This window comes from Physeter macrocephalus, chromosome 14, assembly GCF_002837175.3.
Source record: "Physeter macrocephalus isolate SW-GA chromosome 14, ASM283717v5, whole genome shotgun sequence".
NCBI lineage: Eukaryota > Metazoa > Chordata > Mammalia > Artiodactyla > Physeteridae > Physeter > Physeter macrocephalus.
Genome location: NC_041227.1, coordinates 114,232,392 through 114,247,217, shown reverse-complemented (window position 1 = coordinate 114,247,217; position 14,826 = coordinate 114,232,392). Strand labels below are relative to the sequence as shown.

Below are 14,826 nucleotides of genomic sequence, written 5' to 3'. Positions count from 1 at the left end.
ACTCTGATGGCAAAATGGTCAATAAAAGTCTCCAAGCCTCTCGCTCTTGCTCTCCCTCCTCACCTTGAGAAGGAAGGATTCTGAATGAATGAACGTGATACCTAGTTTTATATCCAGAGATGACAACCAAGTATTTAAATGCAAGGGAAATGATGAACCTTTTTACAAGGACATATATGTTACATTCGTTTGAAGGTTTAAAATAAGAAAATAAAACCTGGTTGGCTTGTATGCCTAGAATTCAGGGGAGAAATTATAGTTGCTGGATTTGAGAGTGGGCTGGGGGTTGGAAGGATACAGGGGGCTTGTTACTCAGGTTTTGAGCTATGCTGCTATCATTTCCAAGTAGGGCTTCACACTTTACCCCTATATGGGAAAGGTTCTGATGAATTGTGATGGTGAACCCAAGATGAAGCTCAGTGATACCTGTTGCAGGCAGAGAGGCAGAGTGAGGTAACTGCCCTGAAGTCCAAGAGCAAATCTTAAGGATTCCATGTCACTTAGCAAAGCTATTCTTTCTGCTACCTTAGTCCCCAAAGTGCAGGAAGTCCAAAGGCAAATGTGTAGGTATCTGATTATTCCCTTGACTGGATATCCAGGCTTTGGGAGAGGAATAAGTCCGGGAAAGAAGGAAGAGAGGAGAAACAGAAAATTATTGGAAGGACAATAAAGGATTTATTGTGGATCACGCCTCAGTAAGAAGGTGGTAGAGCACAAAGAAAGCCCCCACAAGAATTGCTACTTTACTTTATCTCCCTCTTGTTTTGTAGAATTACTCCTGGGGCAGTCTAACCCTGCAGGAGGGTATCCCTTATTTGAAAGTTTGCATTCACCTACAATAACAACTTTTAGCTTGTATTTATTTGTAGCTGCCTCCAGTTTGTGCTTATATCCTCTATTCCTTCTCACGAACTAAGCAACTGTGTTAAGCATGGATGGGGGGTCTTTTAGGGATGGCTCATGAGTGCTGTGCTTGACTGAGTCAGTGGTGGCTCATTAAGAAGCTGCCTCTGGCTTGAGTCAACACTTCGCAGCTGCTGCCATCTGGCTGAAGGGTGTCTCTAGGGGACGGCAACCATTTGGGTCTCAGCACTCCATGGCTCTAGGCATGTCCACTGGATTACGTCCCAGAACCCAGTAGGATAAAGTTTGGAGCCTGCTCTTAGAGAGTTTGGACTCAAAGGTTCTATTTCTGGGCCATTGGTAAGCTGCTAAAATCCTTCTCAGAATTAATTTTTTTCAATATTTTAACTATATTATTAATGCCTATAAAGTGTTTGAGGTTCTTTTCTAAAAAATTTATTTATTTATTTATATTTTTTGGCTGCGGTGGGTCTTCGTTGCTGCGTGCGGGCTTTCTCTAGTTGCGGCGGAGGGGGGCTACTCTTCGTTGCGGTGCGCAGGCTTCTCATTGCAGTGACTTCTCTTGCTGCGGAGCACAGGCTCTAGGCGCATGGGCTTCAGTAGCTGTGGAGTGCGGGCTTTGTTGCTCCAGGGCATGTGGGATCCTCCTGGACCAGGGCTCGAACCCGTGTCCCCTGCATTGGCAGGTGGATTCTTAACCACTGTGCCACCAGGGAAGTCCCAGAGGTTCTGTTTTTTAAATGCCAAGGTATTCAACCTTGATAATGTGTTATTAGTCATAATAAAAGGTAACCTTTTTATATGCTGGCCACACTATCCTAGTGTTTAAAGGGGCTATAATTTCTAAATTGGCATCTGAGTTTTTGGTGATGAGCAAGGTACTATTTACCCAGGTTTATTTCTTTCCCAAGCATATCCCTTTATGGGTGTTAGTTAAGGACTGCTACGTTGAGATCTAAGTGCTTGAGAATTTACGAAGTGCTCGCATCCAGGAGTGAGATGCTGCTGTGCAAATGAAGAACACTTACTTTTCTCATTAGCATAGTAGCAGAAGAGGCCTCTGCTGACAACACACCATCGCTTCTGCCACTCTGATCCAAAGAAACTATGATCTAAACAGAACAGCAGTAAGGGACATAAATTCAGGTAACTACAATCACTGAAGAGTCCGTAAAATCCAACAACACACAGTCCAGTGTGTTATTGTTTTATTTCCGAGGTTAATGGACTGTAAAACCCTCCCTTTCACTCCCACAGGTTATCCCATGTTGACACAGAGTGCAGAGGACTCACTCAATTAAAGGTCCACGTTCTAAACAGGTTTTGCCTGCTCTGATCCCAGCTGTTTCTCTACTTTTCCTTTATATCTTTCAGGTTCTAATCTCATCCTGTAGTTATAAAATTCTCCATGAGATCTCTATGTGTTGCCTTTCAGCAAACCAAAATGACACTCCAGGCCATGGGCATGAGCAAGGCTTTCTTTGTGCTAAGCCAATTTGCCTGAGTGTTAAACCTGGTATTCCAACCCTACTAGAACCTATTCTAATTAAAGAGTGAAAGCTGAAGACTGGGGCTTGTATAAAACTTGAAAGTGGGCTGCTTCACATATGATATAAAAGTTACACTCATAGCAACATAGTTTCACTCTTTACGGGAGCACACTGAGAGATGAGAACAAAAATATAGTCATTCATTTATTCATTCGACAAGTATTTATTAAGCACCTGTTGTGTACCAGGTGAGCAAGGCAGAACCAATCCCTATCCTGATGAAGTGAAGATTTGGGGCCATCTCTCTTCAGCCTACACACAAACACCAGACTTCTTTTCTTTTCTTCCCTTCCTTTTGCCTTACCCCTGCCTAGTATAGTACTGGGCATAGAGAAGGTACCCCTTATGCTAGCCCTCTTTTTCCTCATTTCCCTTCCCTTCCTGGAATGTTCTGAGATCGGAGGGTCTGATCAGTACCTTTGCTTTTCTTCTCTAAGTATCCTTGCTTGATGATATTATCAAGCTCTTGAGCTCCTCTTGTGATGTCTTCCATTCCTAAAAGGAACAAGAGCAAAATATTTTGTTGAAATCTGACAGAATTTTCATTTATTTGGGCTACTTGAGATAATCTACATTAAGGAAGGGGTGCAGATGGGCTATTGCTTATATATGGCACAAAATAAAACAATTTCTAGATGATTGGGGGGGGAAGTAAATTTTCTTTTTCTTCCTAATTATATCTAATGCTAAAATTGCTTAAAATTGTCTAAACATAACATTAGTTTGTGCAAGGGGAGGTAGCCTAAGCATGTACTGATTGGCAAGAAAAGGACTCCAGAAAATTAAGAATTTGCTTAACTAAACACACACCTTTTTCTAACAGAAAGCCACCTTAGTGAACATAATTTTTATTAAGTTCACACAAAGAAAGGCTATGCATAGCTGAACTTGGCAATAGCTGCCAAATTCTGGTTTTGTCAAAGTAATGGTAAGAGTCTAGGGATGGTAGAAGCCTTTACACAGAGAAGACCTGGATCTGACATCAGCCTTTAATTGTATGCTGCTAACATTCTTGGTTTTCAATTAGCCTTGTTAGGTACAAATTTATTGAGCAGTCAAGATCCTAATCTATCTTCCACCACTGGGGGTTTATACTTATTTTACAGAAGGGAGGGGCAAAGGACAGAGACAATGAGGCAGGAATTTACTCCTCAAAAAAATAAAATGAAACAGGAACAACAACAAAAACAATGGAAAAATATAACTCTATATTTCTTAATTAGGAGAAATGAAGGGAGTGGGTTAGCATAATCCTAATTTTATTCTTTTTGATCCCCAAACCCAAATCTCTTTTGGTTTGCCTTAAAAAATTTAGAAAGCAAACAAAATATAAACCAAATTAAGGCACAATGCATATGAATCAACTGGGCCACCTATTCAATATCTTGAGACTCTTGGGTAGAATCATTTTTTTCAATCACACAATTGTTTTCTTAACATCTACAATAACTAATATTCAGTGGTAGCTGTGCGTTGGCACTTTGTTCAATGCTTTGAATACTTTTTGTTTAAAAATAACATTTTAAGATGATTTAAAATGCAACTAAAAGTACCTTGTGCTTCTGTTTCAAGCTTAGTTTTAAAAATATAGATCAGAAGAGTTTCTTTTTTAGGTGTTTAAGTGCCTGATTCTATATCCTATTTGTCCTTATTGTCAACTTCCTTGTTCATGGACTGTTTTCATTTGTGTGTTTTACAGTTAGCAAACTCTGTGGCTGCTATAAATCCTCCCAGATGCGTCTCAGGGTGCATGCATGAGATGAAGAGCAGCAAAGGAAAGTTCATTTGTCTAGGATTCTTTCATTTCTCCCACCCCTCTGAAAATTCTAATATCTCTTTGAAAATGCTCTCCAAGAAAACAGAGAAGCAGATCGTACTGAGGGTGAGGACCCAGTATGGCTGAGAAGCCCCTTTGAAGGAGAGCCCATCCTCTCTGCAGCGCTGTCAAAAAATTGCTCCTAGAGGCCTAAAAATTAAATGAAAGACACAGGGGATAAGAAAAACAGGATCTCCTAAGCCTGGAGTTTCCATCTTTTCTTCCCACCATTTTTTCCCTTTTTTAAGGTCTTGTTAAACTTAGAGACACAGCTTCTTGTTAAAGATGACGAGAGTCTGAATCTTAAAAGACATGTTAAACGTTCTATTAGAATTCAGACCTCCTTTTTTAATGCAAATCTAAACGCCATTTTATGGAACATCTATAATTATGAAAATGGGAAGACATTGCCTTATGTGCGGGGAGAGTCTGTGAGTATGAATATTACATTAATGTGCCCACACCAGCTCACTGATCCTGCTGGCAGGAGCCTAAAAAATGCTCGAGTGAAACTTTTATTTAGATGTTAAGACTCCAGGCCCCCGCGGGGTGACAGAGACAGTCCCTGTGAGTTGCCATCAGAGAGAGAGCTTGAATTGAATTACCCAGGGGGGAAGGAAGTAGTGGTGAGCACTGCTTCGCTTATTTAATTTCATTTACTTTCAGTACATTATCAGCATGAGGCTTTTCTCTCCCGACCAACTGAAACCCAAGAATGCCACCACCAAGAAAACAAAGACATAATGCAGCAGAAATGTTTGAATTCCAAGTTACTAATTTTAGGAGACTAGGGACAGCACCATCACCACCTTCTCACCCCAAAAGTCACACTTGGTTTGCTAAAATTGAGCTCTGAATGAGTTACTGAATTTCCTCTCTTGGTCATTCACCAACAAGATTCTGAAGAGTAAGAGAGCTGGAAATACAGTATTTTATATGCTGTGTTTTTGTAAGGTGTGTTATGTTGCTTTTTTATTAGAGGGAATCTGTATTGATGAACTCTCTTGCCTGGATTCCCTTATGGGCAGTGGAAAAAATGGGATTATAGGTGAAGTTTGGCATGGCTATGGAAAAAAATTAGATCAAATCAATTTTTATTCTGTTGATTGTCTTCTATGTCTAAGGCACTCTGTGGTGAGCACAATAACAGAATTGTTCTCAATGTAAAGTTGACTCTGAGTGCAACCTCATTACCTCCATGATCTATCAGATAAACCCAGATGGGATCCAGATCTATCCCAGTCCAAGATGGGAAGCCACTGTGGCAATCAAGCTCTCTCCTCTTTCAGTGTCAGCTTGGGGTCCCCCTGATCAAGAACTGGTGGTCCTGAGGATGCACACGTAAGCCACAGTCCTGTGTGATGAGGCAGGAGGAGTCTTGTATGCCTGAATTCACACCTACTGGCAAGTGAACCGATCTCCAGAGCTACTTAACATGTAATAGAAGGTATGTAAATGTTTTGCAGGATGATAATAAAAATAGGAAGAAGCTACAAACAATTGCATGAGTAGCTATTTTAAGGCAACACATTTATATTTAAGCATACAATTTTTTAAAAAATTGAGGCTTTTTGTCCATTACCTGAAAAAAGATATCACCACCTTAATGAAAAAAAAATAGAAATGATTTATTGGGAATAAATGGCCCTTTGGATACACCTAAGGGTATATCACATTATATCAGCACAAAACAGAATTACATTTGTGTCATAATCTCTCTCTACCACTGCACTTAACTAAATCTCTCAGAATAGCCCATATAAAGGAAAGATTCACTTAGCTGAAGGATGTGGGGCCATAAACATAAGATCGAGAAGAGTGTTATCCAGAAGTGATGGCCATCCAACTTTCACGGCAGATGAAGATAAAAGAAATTCTCAGACTTCTTTTTCTCCTCATCCAGATTCCTTTAAACCCTGTATCCCACCCATACCAGCTCTGCAGTAAAAAAACAACAGAGTAGGGGTCCATCTCTCAGCACTAAACGTGACTCCTCAGTAAGCCATCCACAGCAACAACAATGGGGACCCTTTGGAGTGTGATACATTTCCATGAAGCAGTCAATAACAAAGGCATGGGAGCTTATGTGAGTCACGGCCTGTTTAATCAGAGGCATTCTGGCCCACTGAGAAAAGAGAATTGGAGAAGTCAGTAGGCAACACCACAGCACAACGCTAATAGCATAAGAGGCCACACAATTTCTACTGCAAAAAGGTTGCAGCTCCTGCAGAAAAAACCAGTGCCCACAAACTTTCATTCTAGGTAGCTGGTTTGGTCTCTTGCTCGATCAACCTGAAATGAAAATCAATGATTAAAAAAACCCATCTTTTGTTCAACGCTTTCCCCTCCCTAAATTGTGGACTTCTCCTATCCTCCCCTTTCCTTCTAATTCAAGTTCTTTTCCATTGTCTGAAAAAGGAGACCAAACCAACTCCAGCCCAGAGACTGATAGTTACCAGGGGTGAATTTCAGGCAGGGTTAAGTTTACCAGTTTCTTTCACTAAACTACCTGTGATACAGGACCTGGGGTATTGGATGGATGAGGTTGGAGAAAATCTAATATGTGAAGGCTGGGAATGGTCAAGTTCCATTTGTGATTTCAGTTCACTCACAGATCACTGGTGTGTGTGTGTGTGCATTTACACAATGACAAACATACGCTTCACAATGCCTCAAATGGACAAAATGAAAAGGGGTATTGCAGGTAGGGTGGGTGGTATAGTATTCTCCTGTCCAGTGGTTGCTGATCCCCCATCTTTTTGTTAAATCCTCTCCTTTGTATTTGGTTTCTGAGTCCTTCTTTAATAAGTTCGTTACTGTTTTTCCTCAGCTTCTTGCATTTCTGGGTTATTTTTTGCCTTTTTTCTCAATTTTTAGGAACCAGTCAATAAATGACTGAGGTGTCTGGCAAGAAGTGTTCATCTTCTACACATGATGATAACAGGGAAAATAGTTTCAATGACTCTTCCTTCATTAGTCCCTTGGGACAGGCTTACATAAGTCTTAAAGTGCTGTGGTTCCATTCAATATCTACCTGAGTTTACACTTATTCCTCACACTTTTCTGTCTTTGTGTTTCACTTATTAAGGAATGTAGACCAACACATGTAAGGTGAAAAATGCGAAGCCATTAATAATAATAGACTTAGGATCTAAAAGTTTCAAAGACACAGAAGCCACTCAAACAAACAGCTTTAATTTCATGGAGAAAAAAATTGGATAGCAGATGAAAGGAAGGGATTGAACACAAAGTACTTAGCCAGGTTCTTCAACGAGCTGTGACATAAGAAGCTAAGAAACAAAACAAGTGCAGTTGGAGCTAGGCAGAAGGACGTCAGAAAATGGTAGAAATCACACGTTTGTGGTTTGAAAACCAGTGCAGGAGACAATATTCAGGAAATCTGCATGGACTCTCGTTTCCCCTCCAATTTTTTAAGTTCTTTAAAAAAAATCTGTTAATCCAGGTAACAGACCAAACTGTGTAAAAATCTGTGGAAGAAACTTGTTACACTGAGGATACAGAAAATTCATGAGAGATTCTAGGGCAGAAGTACTAAGAAAAAAAGCAGATAACTGATGTACAAAATGATTAAAACTAATATGTTTTAATAAAAAATGGTTTAAAAAACCTAACAAGTTTTAATCTGCATTTTATCAAGCATTTTCACATCTCATTTGAGCTCCACAGCATCCCTGTGAGGTATGTATTAATATAATCTCCACTTTACAGACTAGAAAAAAGGCTTACTGAAATTATGGGAGTTGCTGAAGGTTGCTCAGCTGGAAAAACCCATGCACTTTCCACCACCTTGAGCTTCAGCTGAGGAGACACACTCAGAAGTACCTGAGGAAAGATACAGTCTTCCCACCTCACTCGCCCACGAGAGACTCCATTTAAATATGGAAGAAGAAACAGACATGGTGTGTGGTTATTCTAATACTTGATGTCAAAAAATTATTTTAGGGGGGCTTCCCTGGTGGCGCAGTGGTTGAGAGTCCGCCTGCTGATGCAGGGCACACGGGTTCGTGCCCCGGTCTGGGAGGATGCCACATGCCGCGGAGCGGCTAGGCCCCTGAGCCATGGCCGCTGAGCCTGCGCGTCCGGAGCCTGTGCTCTGCAACCGGAGAGGCCACAACGGTGAGAGGCCCGCGTACCACAAAAAAAAAAAAAAAAAAAAAAAAAAAAAATTATTTTAGGATCCTGTATTTCTTGTTTACTTTGTAAGGTACTGGCTGACTAACCTATGGAATTGCTTTCTAGGGCAGGTCTCTGTGAAACTCAAGAGATCAACAGATATGCAGAACAAAAATGAAAGAAAGTAAGAGAATGTAATAAAAGGATACACAAGGTAAAGAATATACAAGAGGAAGAAACCTGGAGCTCTCAAAAAATGCTGCTAGGGCTTCCCTGGTGGCGCAGTGGTTGAGAGTCCGTCTGCCGATGCCGGGGACACGGGTTCGTGCCTCGGTCCGGGAAGATCCCACGTGCCGCGGAGCGGCTGGGCCCGTGAGCCATGGCTGCTGAGCCTGCGCGTCCGGAGCCTGTGCTCCGCAACGGGAGAGGCCACAACAGAATGCTGCTGGATCACCAAGGTTTGTAAGGCCTCTTCACAAGCGTGATATCTAGAAAAGGGAAGCCTGTTTTAGTGTAGGGCTCATGTAGGAATCTTGGACATGATTCATTTACTCTCTAAGGAAGAGGCCTTGGTTTAAAAAGAAAGAAGATTTTTAAGTCAAATATCCAAATTGGTTTCTAGAAACCAATGATATTCATGGCATATGAAGAACCTTCTTGTTTCCACAAAGAGGCGCCACACTAATTACCACAGAGGACTGTGGTCTTCTGGGATGCTCCTCTTCCATGTCTCTGTTTTTAGTCGGATTTTACTTATAAGAAGTGAAAGTTTTAGAAAACAGCACTTCCAACTCTACGTATGATAACTTCAACACACTAATTCTAGAATCTAAATAAATGGGAATAAACAACAGCATCTGGTAGGTAAATAGTTCATCTTAAAGATAGACTAATTCAATATAATAATTTACTGATCCTCAATCCTGGTATCAGGATACCAGGGCATCTTTTGATCAGTTGAAGGTGTTGATAGAAATGGCAGAGATTTTGAATAATTCACTTTAAGAATAAGAACGGATTCAAAGTTTTTCTATAATAACACCATTCATTTGCATTTAATATGCTTTCTTTCTTTTTTTTTTTTGTGGTACGCGGGCCTCTCACTGTTGTGGCCTCTCCCGTCGCGGAGCACAGGCTCAGTGGCCATGCCTCACGGGCCCAGCCGCTCCGCAGCACGTGGGATCTTCCCGAACCGGGGCATGAACCTGTGTCCCCTGCATCGGCAGGCGGACTCCCAACCACTACGCCACCAGGGAAGCCCTAATATGCTTTCTTAAGAGGAAAAGTCAATTAAAAATAACTTATAGTGTATCTTATTTAGGCCACAGTCTACGGTGATTAAACACATCTGATGTAGCATTATAATCATGGCAATCAAGAATTCCTACAGAGCTTTATTTCCTTGAAAAAAATTGTGTTTCTTCAAAATTGTGGCTGTTCCACGGAAGAGGGTTGGGCATATAAATGTTGGTGGTCATGTGTTATGGTGGGAAAAAGGTTGAGAATTCATGTAATCTGCACAAAAACAGTTTAAACCCAGGAAGCCTCTTGTGTCTTCTGATTTTATTAATGACACATATCTATAACTTAGCACCTTCAGCTTTATTTTTATCCTAAGAATCCATCCTTAATACAGAACTACAAAGATCCAAACGACCTGAAGTCTTTTTTAGCAGCCAAACCACAGTAAGTGGCAGCAGGACAAAGTGAGAATCATGACACAAATCCAGACAGTGGTGCTTCAAATGGCTTTGAGATTCTAAAACGGAGGAGGAGAGGATTTCAAACACCAAACTGTCTTTTTTACAAACCTTGAAGGATCACTGTGTTTTCCTCTCATCCTGAGACAGGTCACTTTTATACATGTGTCACTTGAGAGCATATCTTTAAAAATGAATGACAAAATATCATTTTCAAATCTATATATTTACTACTCTACTGGATTGTGATAAGAATATGAAGAAAAGGAAAGAAAAAGAAAAAAGCCCCACCTGGGTTTGGAGTCACTTTTTAACTGGTTTAACTTCTACCTGTCCACCATACTATGGCCAGAAATCATCTTTCTGAAATGTATATCTGGCCATGTCACATTCCTGCTACAGCCTTTAATGGTTCTCGGTAACCTATAGGATGAAACTCAAGCTCTCCATCACACAAAAACTTTAAAACTTGGTCTCACCCTACCTTCCAGTTTCATTTTCTCCCAACCCCTTATACTTCCCAATACTCCAGCAATAACAGGTAACAGACTTTGCCTTCTGGAATATGCCGTGTACTTTACACTGCCAGGCCTTTGCTCATGCTGTTTTTCCTGGTTGGAAATTCTAATCTCTATCCCCATTTTCTGAGGTGGGAGTGCTCCTTTAAGACTGATTCAAATGTCACAAACCTTCTGAATCTTTGTCTGTTTCCCCACATAGAATTATATCCTCCCTCTTCTGTGCTCTAACACCATTTTCTATAGGGTACAGTCTTGGCTCCCAGGGACCCTAAACCTTTCCCCCAATACTCTCTCTCCATTCTTGCCTCTTTGCTTTGGTTTACATAAGACCTTAGTTACTATGTAAAGCTGCTAGAAGCCTTGAATGAAGAAATAGAAAAGGGACTATTCCCAGGAAAAGGAATGTAGCTGTGGATCTGGGTAGAAGGCAATAGGGAGGATGGCCTAGCAAAGGAAGGAGGGTTAGAATAGATCTCACATTCATAGGAAGAGAGAGAGAACACTATAAAAAAATTAAATGAACAAAACATCATAGTGCCTGGATTGAAATGGGGGAACAAAGAAGAATCCAATAGGGCTGTGCATCCAAGGAGATGGGCCAGTATTTGCACTCCGACTGTCTAGGTAAGGAGAGTAAGAATTAGATTGAGGCAGAGCTGGAACAGCTGAAACCCATCATAAGGCAGGGCTGTACTTTAATTGTTGAATTGATGTGGGATTAAGAAGGATCCTTCCCTAAAATACACTCAGTAAACTCCAAGGAGTTTGGTGCTAATTATTTAACTTCTTGAAGCCTAAAGAAATCCTGCCGGTGGGAAATCTAGTCCCTTTCAGAGGGCAGTTCAATTCATTAGTTATATACCTGTTTCTCTCTGTATCCCCAGGCGCCTCGTACAAACAGTAGGTGCCTGATAAATGTTTGTTAAACTGAACTGAAACCACTTCCAGCCTTATGGGACTTGGGGTCTAAGAAGGCAATATGGGAGTGAATATTTGTTAGATAAATCATTTTCACCAAAGCCACAAACAGTAATTTTTGTTCTGCTGTATACTCACTATTTTTATCTTAGAGTTGGTACTGTGAAATAAGAAAGTAAAAAAGGGAAAGAAAGGAAGTAGCCAAGAAAGCCAGGAGGAAGTAGTGGGTGCAAAAGTCAGGAGGAATCACAGTGCTGAGAATGACAGGAGGACGGACAAACAGGATTTTGGGAAAAAAAATAATAATTTGGGAAAAAATGCCATGAACCTCAGCTGGAGAGAACTATATCTCCCAGCCAATTTCACAGCCTCATCGAGATACCGATTCTCTTCACCTCAGAACTTATCTATCTTCAGGAAAGCATCAAATGATGGGGTCCAAAGGAAACCACAAATGGACAAAGACCGAGCCGAACTCAACAACTTCACAAATGGATAACTGAGTATACTTCAGAAAATGGCTGTTGATGGCAATTTCTGAGCTACAGGCCTTGAGTGGCTGAGAACTTGGCCCCTTGCTCTTGTATTTCCCTGAAAAGTGGTATTTTTCTCTTTGAACGTCATAGGTACGTTTGTTTGCATCCTGTACGCAAACATCCTATGTGTGTCTGAGCACTTAATACTGTTGATGGTGATAGCTGCATGCGGATTAGTGTACCAGAATCCCGGAGTCTTTATTTTAGTTACTCTCCAAACCAAAAGATTTCAGGGAGGAATCAAATGATGATAATCTTGCCTTCTCCATGTCTCTCTAGTGAAAAACATTCAGATATCATCAGAGCACTGCATCGAGAAAACCTTTAAAGCAAACAAAGCAGAAAATAAAAAAGAAGACTTAGAAACTAATTATCGTGATTCTCTGGAGGTATTTCAGGGTGGATGATCTAATGAGAACTCTCACACCCCATTGGGAAGAACTTGATGGGAATGCAGTGACCTCAGCAATGTGGCTTTGACCTGGTATGTATCATCTGCTGGACAAAGGGCCACTCCCAAGCTGGACCTTGCTCTCAGCCAGCTCCCTGGGTGTCTCTGCAGCAGTATGGGATCAGAGACAGAAAAATGATGGCTACCATAAGGAAACTTGAGGGCAAAAATCACCTCCTTTTCTTTCTTTTTTTTTTTTTTCACCTCCTTTGCTTTTAAGTTACACGTTTGAGATTTAAAATCTCTTGGTTCTTCTGTTTCATCTGACAAAACTCAAGCAAGTTTGTAGTAAGTCAAATTTTGCAAGGAAAAAATTAGGTTGGAGAAAATGAGGGTGATGTTTCCAGACCCAAAAGTTTCTAACCAAATCACCAAGTCTGTAGTTGCAAAATAAAAACACTAAATCTCAATATCTATTTGCACAGCTCATTAACTAAGGGCTCACACTCAGCAAATGGAAAAAAAAATAAAGGAAAAAAACCTTCAGCACCAAATACATTTGGAAAGTTACTGTGGAGACCTGTCTTTCCCTAGGATCTAAAATAGGCTGTTGTCAGATGCATCTGTCTGTCTGTCTTTATTGCTTATTTGGGAAGCAGCAAGTTGGGATGAGGCAAAGCATCTTTTGTCAGACTGTGCTGGAGAGAAAAAGAGAACATTCCTTTCCCCACTGAGTATTATGAACATTATGGCAGGCACTCGACCTGCTCTGCTACTGGGACAACATGATTTACAATGTGAAAAGGGAAAACCTAAATCACCAAGTAATGAAAACATTAAAGTTAATGCATCACAAGTGAGGAATTTATTACCATTAACTCCAATAAACAGTTATAAAACACTCGTCCTTTCCTGTCCATGTGCAGGGACACAGACACTGTACTTCATTAAGCTCAACTTTCTTTTCTTCTTCACTAGACCAGTCATGTGTGTTTGAACCAACCACCATTTATTGTTAAGTGGACTGGTTCATTTTCCAGGACTGAGAAAGCTGAAGGCACATCCATTTTGCTTCATGGTGCTTCGTACAGACGGATGAAATAGCAAAGTTTAGAAGACATGCAGCTCGGTATTCCTATATAAGTTTATTTAAAAGTCCCTAAAATGTATGTCTGATAAAAGCAGAGTAGCTCTTCTGAGCAGCCTTTCTCATAGGCAGGTATATAAGTAATAATGCCTGGCGAGGAAGGTGGCATATTGGATGCCAATGAATGTCAGGTGCATTTAGCTGAATAATTTTTCCCTTGTTATTGTTTGGTATAGCACCTAAGAAACCTGAGATGGAAACCCATTTCCTTCCAACATCTTTCTCTGTCACAGGGGCATACCAGTTTATTACCTTCAGGTTTTTCATGAACAAAAGACGCTGCACATATTGGATGGCTAAGGTAGACTGGTTCTGGAATCATTTGTTTTAGAGGAAAAGAAAGGGAACTAAAGTGTCTTTTTGGAAAGCCAACTCTAATCATGGAATCATCTGGGTGTTACAAAGCAGACAGGAGAGGCAGCATGAAATTCAGGCTTCCCTGACCAAACATTCACAATAGTAACAATGATAATAGTAATACTTTACATTTGAATAGCACTTTAGTGTTTGTAAACTGTTTTCCTTTATGGCACCTCTTTGATCCTGATACAGACAGAAAGGCCTCAATAGTCTAGACTTCAGGAGTTGAAACTGAGGCTCAGAGAGGATAAAAGACTTTCTCACATAGCTGGAAGGAAGGAGAATAAGGACAAAAACTCAGTTTTTTTTAAAAGCTCCAAATCCAGTACATTTTTGGCTACACCGTGCTATGACAAACATTTTACATAATGAATAATGTTATAGTCATAATTATAACCTAAAGTCAAGGTAAACAGTGTTTTAATTCTAGATTTCTCAGCCCAAATGGTTTTTAGGAACCCTCTCTGCTAAGCATGGCTACAGTACCAGTACTGCTGGATGGAGCCTGGGAATTGTCCAGGATGTTCAGCTCTGAAATGGGATCTGATTTTTGGCATTACCAGAGAAGAGGCAGGTACCTGGGTGATCCTCCTGTTTGAGGTTCATAGGGATGTTTAGCCCCACCCACTGAGTGGAATTGCTGGGCCTCTCATGGGCCAAATTGTGTAGAACATATGAAAGAACGGGCTAGAGAGGCTCTGACGCAGAGTCTGAGCTGCGTAGCCTGCATTATCAAAGCTAAGATTTCCATAAGTAAGACCAACTGCTAAAAAGTAGCATAGCTGCCTCCATGTCCTGGCTATTGTAAATAGAGCTGCAATGAACATTTTGGTACATGACTCTTTTTGAATTATGGTTTTCTCAGGGTATATGCCCAGTAGTGGAATTG

General features: G+C 40.7%; 1 protein-coding gene across 1 annotated transcript in view; it reads right to left on the bottom strand.

The window, feature by feature from the left end:
- Positions 1-14,826, bottom strand: part of SKAP1 (src kinase associated phosphoprotein 1) — a 280,928-nt gene that overhangs the window by 45,298 nt on the left and 220,804 nt on the right. The window contains exons 7-8 of the mRNA XM_024130167.2: positions 2,832-2,909; positions 1,893-1,976 (exon numbers count right to left, since the gene is read on the bottom strand). Coding sequence (XP_023985935.1) covers positions 1,893-1,976; positions 2,832-2,909 — 162 coding nt within the window. The remainder of the gene's footprint in view (positions 1-1,892; positions 1,977-2,831; positions 2,910-14,826) is intronic.